This window comes from Oryctolagus cuniculus, chromosome 5 (assembly GCF_964237555.1).
Source record: "Oryctolagus cuniculus chromosome 5, mOryCun1.1, whole genome shotgun sequence".
NCBI lineage: Eukaryota > Metazoa > Chordata > Mammalia > Lagomorpha > Leporidae > Oryctolagus > Oryctolagus cuniculus.
The window spans coordinates 99,350,865-99,372,991 of record NC_091436.1 but is presented as its reverse complement, the minus strand read 5'-3'; the positions used below and the strand labels follow the sequence as shown (position 1 = coordinate 99,372,991).

The 22,127-nt window shown below is 41.4% G+C and overlaps 1 protein-coding gene across 3 annotated transcripts in view; it reads left to right on the top strand.

The window, feature by feature from the left end:
* Positions 1-22,127, top strand: part of KCNQ5 (potassium voltage-gated channel subfamily Q member 5) — a 634,869-nt gene that overhangs the window by 601,081 nt on the left and 11,661 nt on the right. For all 3 annotated transcript variants that reach the window (XM_051854552.2, XM_051854551.2, XM_051854550.2), the window contains one exon: positions 10,164-10,272. In XM_051854552.2, the coding sequence (XP_051710512.2) occupies positions 10,164-10,272 (109 nt within the window). The remainder of the gene's footprint in view (positions 1-10,163; positions 10,273-22,127) is intronic.

Sequence of the window (22,127 nt, the reverse complement as noted above, 5' to 3'; positions counted from 1 at the left end):
CTTCAGAGCTGTGTAGTATGCCTTCAAATGCAAATTCTATAATTTACTGTTTTGTACTTTGGGGCCTTGGCTTTTCTACAGTAGGCAACAATACAATAAACATTTTTGCACTAAGCTATCTTCTTTGCTTTTTGAAATTCTTTTGTAAAGAAAACTTCCCTGGAATAAAATTTTAAGATTCCTGATTATTATTTTCTAAAGTTTTTCATTGCCACAAAAGATTATTCTAATTTACATCTTCACCAGCAATGTCAAAATGTAGCAGATTTAATCCCAACTTTTTTAATATTAGTTATTGCTTTTTGAAAATTAAGCAGTTAAAAGCTCAGTGTTTTTTTTTTTAAGATTTATTTTATTTATTTGAAAGACAGAGTTACAGAGAGAGGTAGAGACAGAAAGAGAGGTCTTCCATCCACTGGTTCACTCTCCAAATGGCCACAATGGTCAGAACTGAGCCCATCCGAAGCCAAGAGTCAGGAGCTCCCTCTGGGTCCCCAAGTGGGTTCAGGGGCCAAAGCACCGGGCCATCCTCCAGTGCTTTCCCAGGCCATCAAGAGGAAGCTAGATTGGAAATGGAACACCTCGCCTCTGTCGTCCTCCTGTCTTGCCTCATCACATTTCCCTTCCTCCCTGGAGCTTAGGCTCCAGCAACAATAAAGTATTTGCAAGGCCACAAAACCACCATTCAGCAGTTCTGTATTTTAAGTCCTTGCACACGCTTCTTCCTCTTCCTGAAATCCTCCCATGTCTCCAAGATCCAGCTCTGAAGTCACTTCTGTGGAATGGCCACGATTCCTCCAAAACCGTTCACCACTTGTCTGTTAACCTCCATCCAATACCTCATGCACCACACGATAATCAGTTGCTCATACACTACTCTTCTCCACCAGGCTATGCGAGGACCGTGGAGCAGGTTTGTATCTTTTGCTTTTGATACCCCAGCACTTGGCACAGAGTTTAATGCACGTGGGATGTTCGCTTGTCTAGAAGCTCCACTGAAGAGAGCAGGTAGGCAAGTCCAGAGAGAAGAGGGTAGTGAGGAGGGAGGAGCCCTGTCCTTCTCTCTCCACATGCTCTCCTCCACTCATTCCTCTGATGCTACTTGTGTCCCAGCCCTCCCTTGTGAACTTCTTTTGACTGAAGTGTTCATTCCTCAGGATCTTTCTCTTGACACACTACATAAAATGCCCACAGTTCTAGGTTAAGTTCAAGCACCACGTTTTCTAGAAAATCTCTCCTGACTACCCCCACTGGATGTTTTCCAATGTGGTATCACGCAGCTATATCTGTGCAGTTTAGTCTCACCTACTGGAAGTCACGAGATCAAGGACTGCGGTTTTTCACTTCAGGATTCTGTGCAATCCCTGGCAGGTGTTAAGGGTTCAGTAGATGCTAGCTGAAGAAACGACTGAAGATTTGCTGCTGCATCGTACAAAGCTGTTTGTGTTGCGTGACAAGGCATTCTTGGAGAGCTCTTCTGGCCACAGTATCTCAGAGTAAATTCAAGTTTGTGAGTTACCTTTAAGAGCCTAAACCTTTGATTCCAAGAACATAAAAAACTTTCTAAAGTAAAATAAATGTTCATTCATAGTCAGGACCATGTCTGGTTCAGAGAGCCATTTGAATAAAACTACTTCTGAAAATCATAAAAGCATACTATTTTCCCTTAGATCACTAATGTAATTAGGATCCCACAGAGTATGCAAATTATAAACAATAAGAGGAAGCAAGCAGAGAGGCAACAACACTGTAAGAGAAGGAATAAGTAATACTACAACTATAAATAAGTAGAAAATGTCAAGAGAGAGCTGATGGAGACATGAAACTGTTCAGGGCAAAGAGAGGGAAAAGCTTGTTGGGATGACAATGATGTTGGCCAGAAGAATTTTATGACACAGATCCTCAAGGAAATAGGGAAGACAAAGAGAGAATACAAGAGAGAGACCTCTTCCATCTACTGGCTTATTCCCCAAATGCCAGCTACAGCCAGGTCTGATCTAGGCCAAAGCCAGGAGCCAGGAACTCCCTCTGGGTCTTCCACGTGGGTGTCACGGGTTAAGTTCATGGGCCAGCTCCTGCTACTTTCTCAGGTACATTAGCAGGAAGCTGGATTGGAAGGGGAGCAGCCAGGACGTGACTCAGCTTCAGTATGAGATGCTGGGGTGGCGAGCAGTGGTTTAACCCCCTGTGCCACAATGCTGGCCCAAGTTTTCTTTACAATACATATTTCCCAGCTGATTCATGAACAAAAAGCTATGCAATTAGCCTGTGAGAAGGGGAGGAGGGAATATGCCATTTTATGGTTTTGTGGGGGTGGGGAGAAATGAAGGCGAGAGTTCAGTAATTTTAGACCTCCGGAGAAGTATGAGGGTGCTGGAAACTGAGGAAAATGTCTAAAGGTAGCTGTCAGACTATGAATTTGAAAGGTCTTTCAATTCTTCCTGCTTTCTTCTCTCCAAGACCGCTATCTTCAGACACTAAAGCAAGGCAAAGTGGAGTGGAGAGAGCTGGGGCTTAGGGGAGTCCTGGGCTGGCAGGTGGAAGAGGGAAATCTGATTTCATGTCTTAGTTCTCCCATGTGCCTGTGCAAATTTCTGTGTCTTGACTGTCCAGATTCAGCTGGTTCAGAGTGGATCAAAGTCCAGGTGAGGGCAGAAAGCTTTTCTGTAAGGGCCAGGTAGGAAGTGTTTTATGCATTGTAGGTCTGTTGGGCTCTGCTGACACTGTCCAGCTCTGCCATTTCAGCATGAAAGCAGTCATAGGACAGTAAATAAACAGATGAGTGTGGATATGTTCCCACCAACTCTTGACAGCTGGAGTTAAGCTGATCTGAAACAAGGAGTCAGTATGTTCTTCCAGGTCTCCCACGTGGGTGCTGGGGCCCAAGCTCTTGGGCCATCCTCTGCTGCTTTCCCAGGCGCACCTGAAGGGAACTGGATCCAAAATAGAGCAGCCAGGACTTGAACCAGCACCTATACTGGATGCTGGCACCACAGGCCAGGGTTTTAACCTGCTGCACTACAGTGATGGCCCCAAGTTCATACTTTTAATATATACATTTTTATTTCTACTAGAGTTCAATAGTTTTCAGGTATTTTTACCACTAGTAGTCTTTCCTGGCTGAGTTATTTGTACATTTATATTTTGGGTTGTGATTCATTCTAATAAATGCTATACACTATTGGCACCAAATGGGGCATCAGGTGACTGCCTAGTGGAAAACATTAACTGGAATTCAGAAGACTGAGGCCTTCAGTGATTAGAATCATATGGTGTTGGACAAAACCTTTTTACTGCCAACTTGTCAAGGACTTTTCTTCCTTTTTATGATGTAGTCATTTCCTGTTGTGAGGTCTCTAGATTGTCTCAAATTGCTTTTGTGCAAAATATGCAAATGGCATGAAAAGAAAGAAAATGGTTAGTGGTCAAGCACACTCCTCAGTTCTGGCTGAGAGAGTCCAGGGGTCATCACTTCACTGACAATCAGTGATCCTTGCCATTGACTGACATTGGATTCCTCCTGGGAACTTAAAAAAGAGAGAGCCGTCACTGTGGCTCACTAGGCTAATCCTCCACCTGCGGTGCTGGCACACGGGGTTCTAGTCCCGGTCGGGGCGCCGGATTCTGTCCCGGTTGCCCCTCTTCCAGGCCAGCTCTCTGCTATGGCCCGGGAGTGCAATGGAGGATGGCCCAAGTCCTTGGGCCCTGCACTCGCATGGGAGATCAGGAGAAGCACCTGGCTCCTGGCTTCGAATCAGCGCGGGGCGCCAGCCGCAGCGGCCATTGGAGGATGAACCAACAGTAAAGGAAGACCTTTCTCTCTGACTCTCTCTCTCACTGTCCACTCTGCCTGTCAAAAGAGAGAGAGAGAGAGAGAGAGCGCATTCTATTAGGATTTTTTAACACCCTCCAGGTGACTCTAAACGTAGGTTAAAATCCATTGTCATCATTTCATTTACAAATGCAAAAAAAGAGCCTAATCTCTAAGAAGAGATGACCCAGAAAAAGAACTAGAAAAATCTGCATTTTGATGGCAATTGAAGGAAACAGAAAAAATGGTCAGGCCGACTCCACGGCTCACTAGGCTAATCCTCCACCTAGCGGCGCTGGCACACCGGGTTCTAGTCCCAGTCGGGGCACCGGATTCTGTCCCAGTTGCCCCTCTTCCAGGCCAGCTCTCTGCTGTGGCCAGGGAGTGCAGTGGAGGATGGTCCAAGTGCTTGGGCCCTGCACCCCATGGGAGACCAAGAGAAGTACCTGGCTCCTGCCATCGGATCAGCGTGGTGTGCTGGCCATTGGAGGGTGAACCAATGGCAAAGGAAGACCTTCCTCTCTGACTCTCTCTCTCACTGTCCACTCTGCCTGTCAAAAAATAAAGAAAGAAAGAAAAAGAAAAAGAAAAGTGGTCTTGGACATAGAGGAAGTTTCTGGAATATTCCTTACTATCCTCTCTTTTCATCATCTATGGAAAGTAGCAATTTCAGTTAATGGATTTTCAAAAATAATAGCATGTACTCTATAGAATACAGCAGTCAAAAACAATGAAATCCAGTCATTTGCAACAAGATGGAGAATCTGGAAAACATTATGTTGAGTGAATTAAGCCAGTCCCAAAGGAACAAATATCATATGTTCTCCCTGATTGGCGACAACTAACTGAGCACCAAAGGGGAAACCTGTTGAAGTGAAATGGACACTATGAGAAACAGTGACTTGATCAGCTCTTGTCCTGACTGTTGATGTACAATGTAATACTTTATCCATTTTAGTATTTTTTTGTTCTAGTACTATTGGTTGAACTCTGTAATTAACACACAATTATTCTTAGGTGTTTAAATTTTAACTGAAAAGTGATCCCTGTTAACTATAAGAATGGGAATAAGAGAGGAGGAGATGTATAGTTTGGCATATGCTCAATCGGACTTGCCCCAAATGGTGGAGTTAGAAACGTGCCAGGGGATTCCAATAGAATCCCATCAAGGTGGCATGTACCAATGCCATCTCACTAGTCCAAGTGATCAATTTCAGTTCACAATTGATCACACTGATAGGTCTAAGAGTCAAAGGGATCACACAAACAAGACTAGTGTCTGCTAATACTAACTGATAGAATCAAAAAGGGAGAGAATGATCCATCATGGGAAGCGGGATGCACAGCAGACTCATAGAATGGCAGATGTCCTAAATAGCATTCTGGCCTCAGAATCAGCCCTTAAGGCATTCAGATATGACTGAAGAGCCCATGAGAGTATTTTAGGCATGGAAAGCCAAGACACTCTGGAAAAAAAATTTAAAAAAAGAAGACCTAAATGAAAGATCTGGGCGAGTGAGATCCCAGTGGAAAGAATGGGGCCATCAAAGAAGGAGGTACCTTTCTCTGAAGGGAGGAGAGAACTTACACTTTGACTATGACCCTGTCGGAATAAGATCGAAGTCGGTGAACTCAAAAGGCTTCCATAGCCTTGGCAACTCATGACAAGAGCCTAGGGAAATTACTGACGCCATAAACAAGAGTGTCAAATTGTTAAGTCAACAACAGGAGTCACTGTGTACTTACTTCTCATGTGGGATCTGTCCTTAATGTGTTGTCTAATGTGAAGTAATGCTATAACTAGTACTGAAACAGTATTTTACACTTTGTGTTTCTGTGTGGGTGCAAACTGATGAAATCTTTACTTAATATATACTAAATCGATCTTCTGTATGTAAAGATAATTGAAAATGAATCTTGATGTGAATGGAATGGGAGAGGGAGCAGGAGATGGGAGGGGTGCGAGTGGGAGGGAAATTATTGGGGGGAAAGCCATTGTAATCCATAAACTGTACTTTGGAAATTTATATTTACTAAATAAAAAATGTAATAAAAAAAACAAAAATAATAGCTTCTCAAAATTCATTTTATATTTTCCAAAACATAGGGGGAAAAAGTATTTAAAAGCAAATCCTGAGCACTGCTAATTAATAGGAAACAGAAAAGTGTTGAAAGAGACCAAGGATTGTTTTATATAATTCCTTTTCTCCCCAATGTCAATCATGGCTCATGCACTGGGTAGGCCTACTCTACCTGGGAGGGTTACCCAGAGGGAGCAGGTCATTGAAGAACACCATATCCATTGGCATTTTACCCTTTGTGAGAAGTTTCATGCAGATCAACGCTCACACAGGTTTATGTTCCCATAGCTGCATCTTCCAAAATGCCAGGGCAGAGAGCCAGACAAGTGATTAGAAATCAGAGAGCAGCCTCAGCTGAAAATATAGCCCCGTTTTAGTTCCCCAGTATTCCTAGAGCTATTTAAGTCCCTAGAAATCACAGGATATTTAGTGTGTTAGTAATGGCACTGGAAAGAAAAATGATATCTTAGGATACTTCTGAAAAAAGGACATCATCTTCCCCATTTCTATTGCTTTGAAGTAGTTCAGCCCCCACCTTAACACATACCAGCAAAGACATATTTCCTATTAATTTTCTCTAACTAAACCTACAAGAAAAAAATACAGGCAACATTGAATGTTTACACCTTGAAAAATCAAATTACAAAGTGCTATAATAAAATTGCACAATAGTATGCTTTTGCATATAAGCAGTCATTGACTCCCATTCTCTATACGGCCCTATTCCTGAACAGGATGGACAGGCTGAATCCTTTATTGGGGGACAAGAAGGGAGTAGGAGGGTGCAGCATTAGGCTGGGAGGTAACGGTCTTGTAATTGTTTCGGATGTTCCCAGTTTCCTTTACAGTCAGTTGCAAACATTGTGGTTTCACTATGTTCACTTCTGTGCTTATTGTGACAGTATACACTTGCTGCAAAAGTAGTTAAAATTAAAGAACCCTTTATTTTATGCCATTTAATTATTTATGCCATCACCATTGCCTTATGGTTGGTCATACTGTATTTTCAAGTAGAGAGTCACTTATATGAGCATTGTAATACCTGTATCCCCTGGACCTCTCCAGTGTTCTCCAGTTTTCTAACGTGTAAGATGGGACCATGTTAGAAGTACCTCTCTCTGGAGTTCAGTGAAGGAAATCAGTCACATCCTTCTGTTTGAAGGATGGTATAAAACACTTTCATGAATTTTTTACTAGGAATCCTGATCAAGTGTATTATTTGATACTTCTTTTGAGGGGCTAACATCTGGGCACCTCACAAAGCTCCATAATGACAGCTCTTCACCTCCAGCCACTCAGATTGTATGTGAGCCTCCTTCTACCTACCCCTCCACACCACATCACATTGTTCTTGAAGTTACAGAATGAGAGTATTTCCAGGACATCCTTTGGGATGTAGACAGGCTCAGCATATAGCCATGGTTACCACACTGTTCCAAATCAAATCTCTCTCAATGCTGTAGGATCCACACTATGGCAGGTACGCATAGCCACATGAAGGAAAATATAACACACGAGGTGAGGATCCAGGTACCAACAAGAGAGGTAAGAAGACACATTTAAGAGGGGTCAGAAGGAGACTCAGGGTTATGCAGAACTGCCTGGGTTTAAATTCGGGCTCTGTCACTCTCCATGTGTCTTTGGACAAATTTCTTAGGCTTCTGTATCTCACTCTCATAACCTTTAAAACAGAGTAATAATAATGCATGTCACATGAGGTTTTGTAGCAATTAATTAAAGTCCTTGGGACATCATTGAATTTCTCTAAGATTCTCTTATTATCATCATTATAGTCCTGGAGAGAAGAACTGAGCATCATGAAGTTTCCCCAACTGTGTTAGTTTCCTAGGGCTGCTATAACAAATAAGTCACAAATTGGGTAATCTGAAGCAACAGAGATGTATTGGCTCACAGTTTGCGTGTCCACAAGTCCAAAATCAAGGCATCCTCAGGGTTGATTCCTTCTGGAGTCTCTCGTACTATGGTTCTCTCTTAGCTCCTCATAGTTGCCAGAAATCCTAGGTGTTCCTTGGCTTATAGATGCATCACATCAGTCTACTTTCATCTACACTGTATCTACATGCCTTCTTTTCTTTTTTAAATCCCACTATAATCCAGTATGATCTCTTCTTGAACCTTAATGACATCTGTAAGACCATTTCTACAAATTAAGTCATATTCTGATGCTCCAGGTAGAATAGTAGAGGCAACGGTGTCCATACCACTACCACCAGTAAGAGCAGGTTGTGATCAACGTGGAGGAAGGCAGTGAGAGGAGTAATTCCCAGAAGAATGTCATCCAAACTTGGACTAGATGTTTATGGGTTAAAAAGGCTATGTTGGGTGAGTAATCAAAGAAGAAAAATGGATCAGCTACTCTCAAGGTCATCCCTGAGTCAGAACCAGCTATCAAATAGAGAGTTAATCAATGTGCCTCTGTTTAAACTGTGGAAAAATTTCTGGAGAAAATGTGAATGTACCCAACAGGGATGGACTGCACTCATCAGGGTATAGGTTATATGAGTAGAGAGCTCTCTGCCCTGTCTCTCTTGACATGCTGTGGGTCACTATTTAACCCTGAACTCTTTCTGACTCTGGGTCATCATGCAATACAAAGTGCATGGCCTCTGGAGCCTCAGGAACTGGATTACAATATCATGGTGTGCTGTTTACAAGCTCCACCTACCACTTTTGTGGCCTCAGACCAGGTACCCATCCTCTTTAAACTCTATTTCTGCTTAATGCCAGCAACAATAACTTGTAGTTTCTCTAAGTATGAAAACTAGGATTTGCCAAAGTTTCACCCAAGTACTAGGCATAGATTTCGATGAGTGGTTGCTGTTTGTCTTAGTCTGTTTGTGCTGCCATATCAAAACACCTGAGACTGTGTAATTTATAGAGAACAGAAATTTATTTCTCAGTTTAGGGGACTGGAAGTTCAAGATCAAGGCATCAGTGTTTTCTGTGTCTGATGAGGGCCTAGTCTCTGTTTCCAAGATGGTGCCGTGTTGCTGCATCCTCCAGTGGGGACAAATGCTATACCCTCACATTGGTGGAGGGGACAGCAGGGCCTAGATGTTTCCCTCGAGACATTTTATAAGGTCACTAAGTCCATTCATGAAGGACCTTAATCACCTCTCAAAGGCCCTACCTCTTAATACTATCATATTGGTAATTAAGCACCAACCTATGGATTTAGGGCAACAACTTCAGGCACTAGCATTATTGTTGCCATTGTCAGGTGGTTGATCCACCTCTCCCCTTTTTGGGCTTGAATGCCAAGAAGGCCATAGGGACCATGAAGAAGAGCTGTAAGGACCCATTTATCACTGTCTCTTCCCTCCACTGTCTCTTCTCTCCACTACGGAGATTGCGGCCATTGAAAGGTGAACCAACGGCAAAAGGAAGACCTTTCTCTCTGTCTCTCTCTCTCTCTCACTGTCCACTCTGCCTGTCAAAAAAAAAATTGATTTTTTTTTCTTTAGCAATATATAGTGACATCTTCGTGGCCATTCCTCCTCAACATGAATTTTAACAGCTTCCTAAATAATATTCCATTATATGAACCTACCAGTATTCACATAGCCCATTCCCATTACAGGAATTTAAATTGTTTTCAATGTTTTGTTACCGAAAATAAAGAAGTAATGATATGAGTTTATTTCTTGTCAATTTATAAATCCTTAATAATTTGGTATTTATTGTAAACCTTCCCCCTTTTTCCAAACATTGAAATTAACACAAAAGTTAATTTTTTCAGCTTTGGCTATATTCTTTTCAGGAAGTTCTTCCCTGGATTGCCTGGATGCAGTAACTCACTGATAATCAGCATTTTTGCCTCTGGCTTCCTAGCTCACTTGTTCAGGATGTAGGTCATTGGAGTTTTCTATATAAGGGGCCAGTTAGGGAAGTGTCAAAAGGCTGCTTCCCTGCCTCCAAACAGCTGTCACCTAAACCCCAGCTGTCAGTTTCCAAGGGCCTGGACAAAAGAGCGTCAGGGAATCAGTACAAATCCGTCACCACTACTGGAAAGACAGTATGTTGGCTTCATCTTCCCCAGGCTCAGAAAAGTATTCATCAAATCCCACAAAGCTGGTGAGGGTAGAAGAAAGAGAAAAATAATATTGGGAAAACAATTGGCTGACCTTACACATAACTCGGTTTGCAAGCTTAGGCTGCGAGTACCTCACTCTCACCCTGCGGGACAAAAGCAGCAACATGTTTTAAATTGCTGCTGGTGGCGTTATCTAACCAGCACTTTTCTCTTGCAGCTGACACAGCGCTTGGCACTGATGATGTGTATGATGAAAAAGGATGCCAGTGTGATGTATCAGTAGAAGACCTAACCCCACCACTTAAAACTGTCATTCGAGCTATCAGGTTGGTGAAAATCTCGAACAAAATGAGTCAGAGACACACCTATGATTATTTGAATTACTGTGTTCCAAAATCCTTTTTTTTTTTTTCTGAGTAAATCTCCTAGAATAACTACTTTCCCCTTTCCTATTCATCCACATGTCGATTAAACTGTGAGACATTTTCCTTAGTACAAAACTCTACTGTATTCAACACAAAGTATGTCATAAGAAGTGGGTGGGATTTGAATACCCAGGCTGTGCCCAAGGGATTACGTAAGGATTGACTTGTCATGTGTGCTTGTCACTTTAAGAACATTTCGTTTATTTATGCAATCGGATTTCTGAAATAATTTTATGACTTCATGCTCCAATCTATATTCTGTATTTTGTATCAAAGAAAACCTCTCCAGATTATTTTAAACGCATGATCAACTCTGAAAACAGGAAGTCCAAGTTGTCCGTGGTGACTTGATCCTATCTTCTGAAATGTAGCTGTTAAAGGCTGATCTAAAAGACCCGAAGCAACCAAAATGTGTAATTCCAAACATACACATCCACTCACACACACACACACACACACACCAAAATAAATTGATAATCTGAACTAAATGAACTGTTGCATGCTCAACCTGCCCTGGTTAATCACCATGGGAGAATTTGTATCTGTCAGGGAGTATTGGAGAGTGTATTGCCAAAAAAATACCTCTGGTCTTTTTGGCTCCCTCTGTCTACTAATAAAAATTCATAGCAAACTATAAAATACCCAAACCAATTTAGCTATCAAGGACCTAGGATTTATCTCAAGTGTATGATGTGTTCTTTTCTTCTGTCTTCAGTTGGTTATTTAGCATTGTGTTGGACATGGCTTTCCTCTATGATTGGGAGTCATTGGGAAAACAGGGACAGGTTACACAGATTTTGGTAAATGTTTGTAGAAGCAAAGAAAATTGTGTGTGATGAACATATTTGTACTCAGGAAGATACTTAACCAGAAGGGAAGAAAAGCCCAGCTACTTCTCAATGGAAGCCCTAGGGATGGGGAGACCATGCCTTCTCATTTGGCCTGGACAGCCCTAGATTATGACTGTTGCTCATCATTATTGTTAATAATACATCTTGTCTTTCTCAAAGTATTCCAGTTTTAACAATTATTTATATGGTTACCCTCCCCTTTGGTGATAAATATTTAAGCTCAGAAGGCCCCGAAAAGGTGATGAGATGATGTCTGAAGTTTTAATTAAAAGACAGAGAGGACCTTGAACTGCACTGTCCAGTACCATAGCCAGTGACCACCTAAGGGTATTTAAATTTGAACTGATTAAAACAAAATGAAATTTTAAATGCAATGAACTGATCACACTATATTTTAAGTGTTCACTAGCCACAGTGGCCAATGGTTGTTATATTGGACAAATGAGACATGGAATACTTGAATCACTGCAGAAACTTCTATTGCACACTACTGGTCTAAAAGTCACCTTGAAATCCTTTACATGCACTGATTATATCCATCCAAGACCCTAAAGCGAAGGTGGGGAATTCAGCCCACAAATTAATCTGACGTGCAATAAGTGTGGAAAATCTTATCTAGTGGAAGCAGATTAGGTTTCCTAAAAGTCATATTTAACCCAGCTTGTGTCATTTTCCAAGACTTTGTGAAGCTTTCTGCTTTTGCTTCACAACCTATAAAAAGGATTGGGAGCAGCAAGAAAGAAAATGAAATAGGTTTATTCTGCTAGCTAAGCACTTTAGTAACATAAGATTTACTTTGTTAAACCTTCCTCTTGAAACTTGGCTGATTTCTGTAGTCCTTTGCAGAATTTCCTTGCTTTTCAGAATTCTTTCTTGGTCCCATTTTTTTCCCTACATTCACAAGTACAACCCAATCTTAGTCCTTATTTTTGATAGAACTTTATTATTTACATGTCTGTCCTTTAGTGTTTTTTAATCACTTCTAAGCACCTTTTAAAACTATTGGATTCCTATAAAAACCTAATAGCTGGGGCTGGCGCTGTGGCACAGTAGGTTAATCCTCCGCCTGAAGCGCCAGCATCCCATTTGGGCACCAGTTCTAGTCCCAGCTGCTCCTCTTCTGATCCAGCTCTCTGCTGCAGTCTGGAAAAGCAGTGGAAGATGGCCCAAGTGCTTGGCCCCTGGACCATGTGAGAAACCCAGAAGAAGCTGCTTGCTCCTGGCTTCGGACGGGAACAGCTCCAGCCATCATAACCATTTGGGGAGTGAACCAGCAGTTGGAAGACTTCTCTCTGTCTTTCCCTCTCACTGTCTGTAACTCTACCTATCAAATAAATAAATAAAATATTTTTTAAAAAAACTAATAGCTACACTCAGTAGTTTAATAACTTAATTAGAAGTCTTTCACTCAGGATAGTACGTAATTTCTAAAGATGCATGATTAAATAAGCAACCAATACAATTAGCAATTCTGAAAAGAAGGTGCAGCTTAAGTCTCTATATCTTATGCAAAAGTGTCCTTATCCTGAGTTTAATTATGTAAATAAATTCAGTATTAGTTGACTGAACATTTTTTTTTTCAGAACATGCTCGCCTCTTGCAGTTCATCTGAAACAGTATTTTGTATGTCTATTTCCAATTGCAAGTGTGAGCCATCTATTATTCATCTCTAAAATAGCAACTTTGTTTTGGCATTTTTCTTGTTATTCTTTGGTTGTTAGAATATTGAACACTAATACTTGAATATGACTTTTGTATTTCAGTAGCTCTTATAATAATATTTTCTTATGAAAGTCAAATTAAAATGTGTAACAGAAACTGTGTATTCCATTGCAAAACTGACAGTACGGAAGAAAATATTACTATATTTACAAAGGGCAATGTAGCAATTCTTTATTTTCAATTCTGTGATTTTCTAGTTACTTTGGAGAGTAAAGATTCTCAAATGAGATTAGTAAGTCCACTTTCCGAACTTGCCTGGATTCTATTACCTAAATGCACTTTGAGTTTTTTTTAAATACCTGTCACTTTTTTAAAAAAGATTTATTTATTTGAAAGGCAGAGTTACATAGAGGCAGAGGCAGAGAGAGAGAGAGATCTTCCATCCACTGATTCACTCCCTAGATGGTCTTAATTGTCAGAATTGGTCAATCAGAAGCCAGGAGCCAGGAGCTTCTTCTGGATCTCCCACGAGGGTGCAGGTGCCCAAGGACTTGGGCCATCTTCTACTGCTTTCGCAGGCCACAGCAGAGAGCTGGATCAGAAGTGGAGCAGCCGGGACTGGAACCAGTGCCCATATAGGATGCGGCACTGTAGGTGGCAACTTTACCCACTACGGCATGGCACCAGCTCCCTACGTGCCACGTTTATAGTACATAGCGAACCATGACAATTCTTAGACTATTTCCAAAGTGTACCTTTTACTAAGAAGAAAGCTTAGTTTTATATATTTTCTCCAGGATTACCACAGATGTATCTCAAAATATCATTTCCTGGAAATGAGCAAATTTGCTGGAAATGTGTTGTCAAGCACACCTCTAGGAGTGGAGATTTTGCTTATTTTTAACAAAATCTATATCTTGTTAATGATTAGTTCAAATGATGCTAAGCTTCTTTTCATCCACTCATAAAAATTACTTTCTAAATGGAAAGATAAAATTAGCAGGAAAGTAAACAAATTGATAAACTCTAGAGCATTCTATACATTCACTTTTCTCTGTGTCCCTGTGTCCCTGGGTTCCAGTTTTGCTATCACTATCTGAAAAACATAGCCCACAAATTCCTGGATACATATTTTCAAAGTGTCAAGCATCTGGCTACTTGGGGATATCTGAAAAAACTACTATTGTCCATACGAATTTCCCTGCAAATATCACTCTCAAAAGTCACTCAATCCTTTCATGCTAGTAGTTGACATTGTAGACACTTCATTCAGTGTGAACCTTGGGCAAAATTTTGTGCAAAAGTTAATATATAAAATAGCTCATGGAAAATACACATTATCTTTTTTTTTTATCTTTTATTTAATGAATATAAATTTCCAAAGTACGACTCATGGGTTACAATGGCTTCCCCCCCATACCGTCCCTCCCACCCACAACCCTCCCCTTTCCCACTCCCTCTCCCCTTCCATTCATATCAAGATTCATTTTCGATTATCTTAATATACAGAAGATCAGCTTAGTATACCTTAAGTAAGGATTTCAACAGTTTGCTCCCACACAGAAACATAAAGTGAAAAATAATAGATGATTTTTTTAAATGATGATGAAATCAGATCAGACCTATTGTCATGTTTAATCCCAGTGAGAGTCAAGTTGGGAATTGACAATTTCTTCTTCTTTTTTTTTTTTTTTACAGAAGATCAGTTTAGTGTACATTAAGTAAAGATTTCAATTGTTTGCACCCCCATAGAAACACAAAGTGAAATATACTGTTTGAGTACTCGTTATAGCATTAAGCCTCAATGTACAGCACATTAAGGACAGAGATCCTACATGAGGAGCAAGTGCACAGTGACTCCTGTTGTTGACTTTACAAATTGACACTCCTGTTTATGGCATTAGTAATCTCCCTATGCACCAGTCATGAGTTTCCAAGGCTATGGAAGCCCCTTGAGTTCTCCGACTCTTATCTTGTTTAGACAAGGTCATAGTCAAAGTGGAGGTTCTCTCCTCCCTTCAGAGAAAGGCACCTCCCTCTTTGAAGACCTGTTCTTTCCACTGGGATCTCACTCACAGAGATCTTTTTGCCAGAGTGTCTTGGCTTTCCATGCCTGAAATACTCTCATGGGCTTTTCAGCCAGATCCGAGTGCCTTTAGGGCTGATTCTGAGGCCAGAGTGCTATTTAGGACATCTGCCATTCTATGAGTCTGCTGAGTATCTCACTTCCCATGTTGGATCACTCTCCCCTTTATTTATTCTATCGGTTAGTGTTAGCAGGTACTAGACTTGTTTATGTGCTCCCTTTGACTCTTAGTCCTTTCATTATGATCAATTGTGAACTGAAATTGATCACTTGGAATAGTGAGATGGCATTGGCACATGCCACCTTGATGGGATTGAACTGGAATCCCCTGGTATGTTTCCAACTCTACCAATTGGGGCAAGTCAGCCCGAGCATGCCCCAAATTATACATCTCTTACCTCTCTTATTCCCACTCTTATGTTTAACAGGGATCACATTTCAGTTAATTTTCAACACTTAAGAATAACTGTGTGATAATTACAGAATTAAACCAGTCATATTAAGTAGAACAGACAAAAAAAATACTAAGAGGGATAATGTATTAAGTTGTCCATTAGCAGTCAGGGCTATGCTGATCAAGTCACCATTTCTCATAGTGTCCATTTCACTTCAGGAGGTTTCCTTTTTGGTGTTCAGTCAGTTGTCACCGATCAGGGAAAACATATGGTATTTGTCCCTTTGGGACTGGCTTACTTCACTCAGCATGATGTGTTCCAGATTCCTCCATTTTGTTGCAAATGACTGGATTTCGTTGTTTCTTACTGCGGTATAGTATTCTAAAGAGTACATATCCCATAATTTCTTTATCCAGTCTACCATTGATGGGCATTTAGGTTGGTTCCAGGTCTTGGCTATTGTGAATTGAGCTGCAATAAACATTAGGGTGCAGACCGCTTTTTTGTTTGCCAATTTAAACTCCTTTGGGTAAATTCCAAGGAGTGGGATGGCTGGGTCGAACGGTAGGGTTATATTCAGGTTTCTGAGGAATCTCCAGACTGATTTCCATAGTGGCTTGACCAGTTTGCATTCCCACCAACAGTGGGTTAGTGTCCCTTTTTCCCCACATCCTCGCCAGCATCTATTATTGGTAGATTTCTGAATGTGAGCCATTCTAACCGGGGTGAGGTGAAACCTCATTGTGGTTTTGATTTGCATTTCCCTGATTGCTAGTGACCTTGAACATTTTTTCATGTGCCTGTTGGCCATTTGGATTTCCTCTTTTGAAAAATGTTTATTGAAGTCCTTGGCCCATCTCTTAAGTGGGTTGTTGGTTTTGTTTTTGTGGAGTTTCTTGATCTCTTTGTAGATTCTGGTTATTAACCCTTTATCTGTTGCATAGTTTGCAAATATTTTTTCCCATTCTGTCGGTTGTCTCTTCACTCTCCTGACTGTTTCTTTTGCAGTACAGAAACTTCTCAATTTGATGCAATCCCAATAGTTGATTTTGGCTTTGACTGTCTGTGCCTCCCGGGTCTTTTCCAGAAATTCTTTGCCTGTGCCAATATCTTGAAGGGTTTCTCCAATGTTCTCTAATAACTTAATGGTGTCAGGACATAGATTTAGGTCTTTAATCCATGTTGAGTGGATTTTTGTGTAAGGTGTAAGGTAGGGGTCTTGCTTCATGCTTCTGCACGTGGAAATCCAGTTTTCCCAGCACCATTTATTGAATAGACTGTCCTTGCTCCAGGAATTAGTTTTAGATCCTTGATCAAATATAAGTTGGCTGTAGATGTTTGGATTGATTTCTGGTGTTTCTATTCTGTTCCATTGGTCTATCCATCTGTTTCTGTACCAGTACCATGCTGTTTTGATTACAACTGCCCTGTAGTATGTCCTGAAATCTGGTATTGTGATGCCTCCGGCTTTGTTTTTGTTGTACAAGATTGCTTTAGCTATTCGAGGTCTCTTGTGCCTCCATATGAATTTCAGCATCATTTTTTCTAGGTCTGCGAAGAATGTCTTTGGTATCTTGATTGGTATTGCATTGAATCTATAAATTGCTTTTGGGAGAATGGACATTTTGATGATGTTGATTCTTCCAATCCATGAGCATGGAAGATTTTTAAATACACATTATCTTTTAATTCCATTTTCCATGAATATTTTAGATTTTCTTATATGTGTTATTATTTGAAACAACTAATATTTGAAAGCCATATCTAATACAACCACATAATTAATAAAGAGTCCCAGAATAGTAACTTTCTAAAATATGAAAGAAGAAAATCAGCATTATTCTTGTACTAAACTGTCTGGTAATTTTTCAGAAATGCACACAGGGCAACATGTAAGTGCTGTGAGAAAGAATTGGGCATTTGAAGGAACTGCCTTGCCTGTAAAAATGGTGCAATACGAAGCTTACGTGCTTCCTACCAGTGTTGTTTTCATAGAATGACTACATATCTAGGATCAAAGCCACTCCCAGTGAAATCCGCAACACCCATTGTTCTCCTGTCAGTCTGTTTCATACAGTCATGCTTTCTGTCAGCCATCAAGAGCTGAATCAGAATACTGTGCAACTTTTTTTTCTTGCGAAGATAACCAAAACAATCCAAGGCATATTACTTTTATTTTGAAAAGAAATGACTGGGAAGCTGTTGATTATATCATGTGGGTTTTTTTTTTTCAGTTCTCTTAATATCTGCATGTATTAATGTCCATGCCTGCTATGTTTCACTGTAAACAACTTTTTATTTCCCAGGCCAAACCAGCCTTTTAGAAAATCAGATAAAGGAGCAAGGTCTGGGGTGAAAACTCAAAGGATTATTTTGTGTGAGAGAGAGACATCTCCCATCTGCTGGCCCACTCCCCAGATGGTCACAAACAGCCAGGGCTGAGCCAAGACAAAGCCAAAAGCGAGGAATTCAATCCATGTCTTTCACGGGGCTTGTAGGGACTCCAGTACTTGAGCTCCAAGGGTGTACATTAGCAGGAAGCTGGAATTTGGAGCAGAGCCAGGATCCAAACCCAAGCTTTCCAGTATGAGATGCTGACATCCCAAGGTGCTAGGCCAAATACCTTTTCTTCAAAGAATTCATTAGTTGAAGCTTCACCTGACTTCACCCCGACATCATCAGATAATTCTACCCTACTTCCCCCAGCCCCAGGGCCACTTAGGAGAGGTGGTCCAAGAAGCCCGACATCTGGGAGAGTTTTGTGGCACAGCATGTTAAGCTGCCACTTGGAACACCCATATCCCATGTCACATTTGAGTCCCAGGTGCTCTGCTTCCAATGCAGCTGTCTGCTAATGTGCCTAGGAAGAAGCCAGTGATGGTTCAAGTACATGTGTCCCTGCCATCCACATGGGAGACCTTGGCCCTGACTTCAGCCTGGGCCAGACCCAGCCCCAACTGTTGTAGCCACCTGTGGAATGGAAGTTATCTCTCTCCCTCCCTCCTTCCTTCCTTCTCTCTCCTTGTCATTCTGCCTTTCAAATAAACAAATCTTTTTTTAAAAAGAGAGAGAGATGAAGAAGAAGACGATGCCTGGCATCCCCTGTGCAACCTCATATCACCTTTCTGTGTCTTTGTTTCTTCACTAAAGAAGTAGGGATGGGAAAAAAAAAATGACCTCATGGGGCTGTAGTGAGAATTAAATGAATGAACAATTACAAAGCACTTAGAACAATGCATGCACGTGGTAATCAGTATGTATGTGCTAGTTATTATATCCTTTGAGTTGTCTGGGCTCCTTACTGGCGTTGCAGCAAGGTGTCTCCACTACCTATTCTCCGCCAGGGCAGGTGGTAGGGTATCGAATCCTTTCTCTCCAAGGCTCCCCTGGGAGTCACATGAGAGGGATACTGCTTTCCCTTTTCTAAGGGGTGCTCCCAACTTCCAAAGAATGTATAGCCTTGCCCACCTGCACCACCATCCCCAGGAAGACCAATAATCCCCACTTTGACGTTATACCTCTCCACCAACTGCAGGAAGAAATTGCTCAGAACTGTAATAGCAATTTTTCTCCCAGTCATGAAGCAATGTTCCAAGCACATACCTCCCCCCTTCCTTCTCAGGCTGATCTTCTGCCTGTCTAGGCATCTGATCAAGGAGTAAGAGGACAGTGAACAGTAGATGTTTCTCTCCTCTCCTTTCCCCAGCCTTGCAGAGACTTGATGATGAATTCTTTCAAGTTCCACCCAGATAGTCAGTGCATGCACTCAAAAAGTAAGTTATTGAGCTACTTCTCTGCAGCAAGCACAGAGATAAATGTGAAGGAAGACCCCTACTTAGAGAACTGAGGGGCTACCAGAAAAGAGAGAGTAATTATGTGGCAGAGCACCATCTCACTACAATGATAGAAGTCCAAGATGGTGTGGGCAGAGTAAGTCAGCCGTTATGTGGGAAGTGGTGTTCAAAAGGCTTCCTGAAAGAAGGGAAAGATGAGAGCTGGTGGCTATGGAGGTACCAACCAGGTTATTAAGAAGGGAAGTGGACAAGGCAGAGGCCCCTGCAATTGCAAAGAAACAAAGGTGAAGGTGGAATTAGAGTGTGTGTGTTGGTAGATGTCATCAGTGGCTTTGTGGGGAAGGGGGAATTGCATAGAAGAGAAAGGGTTGGAATTCAGGTGGTAAGCAAAAAACTTTTTTGAATTAGCTCTCAGAATCCCTCAGTCTAATAGGAGCATAGCTGAGGTGTCAGGAATTTCTTTTCAACTTGCAAAGGCTCATCCACTCCTCCAGAATTGCTCAAATCTGATCAGAGAACTGAAGAGTTATTGGTGACATTTCAGAGTTTCTAAGATGGTGATGCAAATCAGACCTCACTGTCACCCTGGGTCGAGTGGTAAGGTTTTCCAGTAATTCTGCCTTTGCGTTCTCCCTATTCTGAAAGGTGTGTGCAGGACCATTCTCTTGACCCTCCCCTACAGTGCAGTCTCAACTCTGCATCCTTTTTCAATCTCACTTCATGCTGCAGGCAAGAATATTCCACAAATAGCGAAAAAAGGCACAAGCTTGCCGTTGTGGGTTTTTACATCTACAAGCTGTTTCATACTCACCAGTTCTTCATTTTGCTGGTGGCATTTCTGCTATTTTAGCAGAGGTGATGAGTCTTTGTTTGCAAGTCACTATTAAGATGTTCTTGACAGCCAAGTCTCCGACATGTCACAGTAAAGGACACTGTTAGGAGAACATTTTATGGCTCATTTAGCACATATTTTTAAAGCCAGCTAATGTGTTTCCTGGAATATTCTTTTTGTTTGTTTTTATTTTGAAGATAATTAGTTGTGGTCGCATTTTGCTCTGAGGCTGCATTAAACTAGTGTTCTCTGGAGACACATTTACTTTTTGCAATATTGGAGATTTTTAACCTTTTATTTGGTTATCATCTAAACTGAATCTCTGATATCATGACTAAAAATATGTAAGAGCGATCGACATGGGTGGTTAATCTATTTATTTATGTCGTCATTTCACACTCTAACATTTATGCAGGATTTTATAATTCTAGGAAAACAATATTCTCAAATTTAGTTACTGTATCCATGCTCACAAAATCCCGGGAAGAAAGTTAACCATTTACAGACCTACTAGGACCCCAGAGTTCTTGCTTGGGTTTCACAAGTCTTGCCTTCTTAAAAGAAAATCCTAAAAATCTCAAGAGACCCCACAAGAGTCTACATTAAAAGAATAACAATAATAAGCATTAGAAGAACAATTCTACTCCCAGGGTGGCCTCAGAACTTGTCCTAATACCAATGGGTTTGTGCTTGCCCCTGTACTCAGGTCGTTAGACAGCCTCTGTAAGTGAAGCTCATTTACATGTCTCAATCAAAAATTGAAAGCAAGACAGTGAGACTGCTAGTGCATCCGGCAGCTCCTAGGTTTTCTTAATCACTAACTAGCAGGCCAATCTGAGAGGGAAGAAGGATGGAGGGGCCCTAGATACATCATTTTGTAAGTTGTTTAGCAGGTTTCAAAGTTTAAACGCTGTATCCACAAATGCATACCTCTAGTGTCAAAATAACATGTATATATAATAGGAAAATAACATTAATAAATATCTAAACATGTAACCACTTATGCCTTCAATTGGGAACCAAATTATCTGTGTTCTGTAGACCCAGTTATCTACTGGATTTGCTCCATAATCAACATCGACCCTTGACCAATGTAAAAATTAAGAGAGGGCTGCCTTAAGGGATATTGAATGATCAAAATGTTCTGGATCAACTCAAGAATAGCCGCAGGCCTTTGCTTTTAAGATAGATGTTGTGCTACTTCAGCAGCACATACACTAAAATGGAAAGAAAGATAGATGTGTATTTCTCATGGGGAGTCAGAAAGAAGATGATATAATTTTCCAGACTGGGAAGAGGGAGATACAGAATGCATATCAGTAGAGTAAATCAACTCAACTAGCCAACATAAAGTCAGGCGTGGAGAGGGGGTGGGGGGGGGTCACAATCCACCCCAGAAAACATACAATCTAGGTGCTTACTGGGGCCATTTCAAGAACCTTGAGAAACTTAGTCATATCCCCAGAGATGGGGAGGGGGTAGAATAGATAAAGGACTATCTTCTCCAGAAATCATTTCTCTTTTTTTAAAGATTTATTTTATTTGCTTGAAAGTCAGAGTTACACAGAGAGAGAAGGAGAGGCAGAGAGATCTTCCATCCGATGGTTCACTCCCCAGTTGGCTGCAACGACTGGAGCTGTGCGATTGAGCCAGGAGCTTCCTTCAGGTCTTCCCACACCGGTGCAGGGACCCAACAACTTGGGCCATCTTCTGCTTTCCCAGGCTGTAGCAGAGAGCCACATCGGAAGTGGAGCTGCCGGGACTTGAACCAGTGCTCATATGGGATACCGGTACTACTGGCAGCAGCTTTACCCGCTACGCTACAGTGCTGGCCACCCAGAAATCATTTCTTATCACCTCTACCAGCCTGGGTTAAATAGATTAAACACCCCTCTTCTCCAGTCCCGTGGCCACCTGTGCTTCCCACCACCATGCACTCTACAAAGGGAGTTATAACCCCCTGCCTGCATAACTGGAAGTACTCCAGCAATGGGATTCAGTTTTTCATCACTGAATCCCTGGTGTCTAGCAGCGGCTGACACAGAGGCACTCAAAATTAATGTCTGATGGGTGAGTGAATGGGTAGATGAAGCAGTTACAGAGTCCTACTCATCAGGCATGTTGTAAGATCGCTTG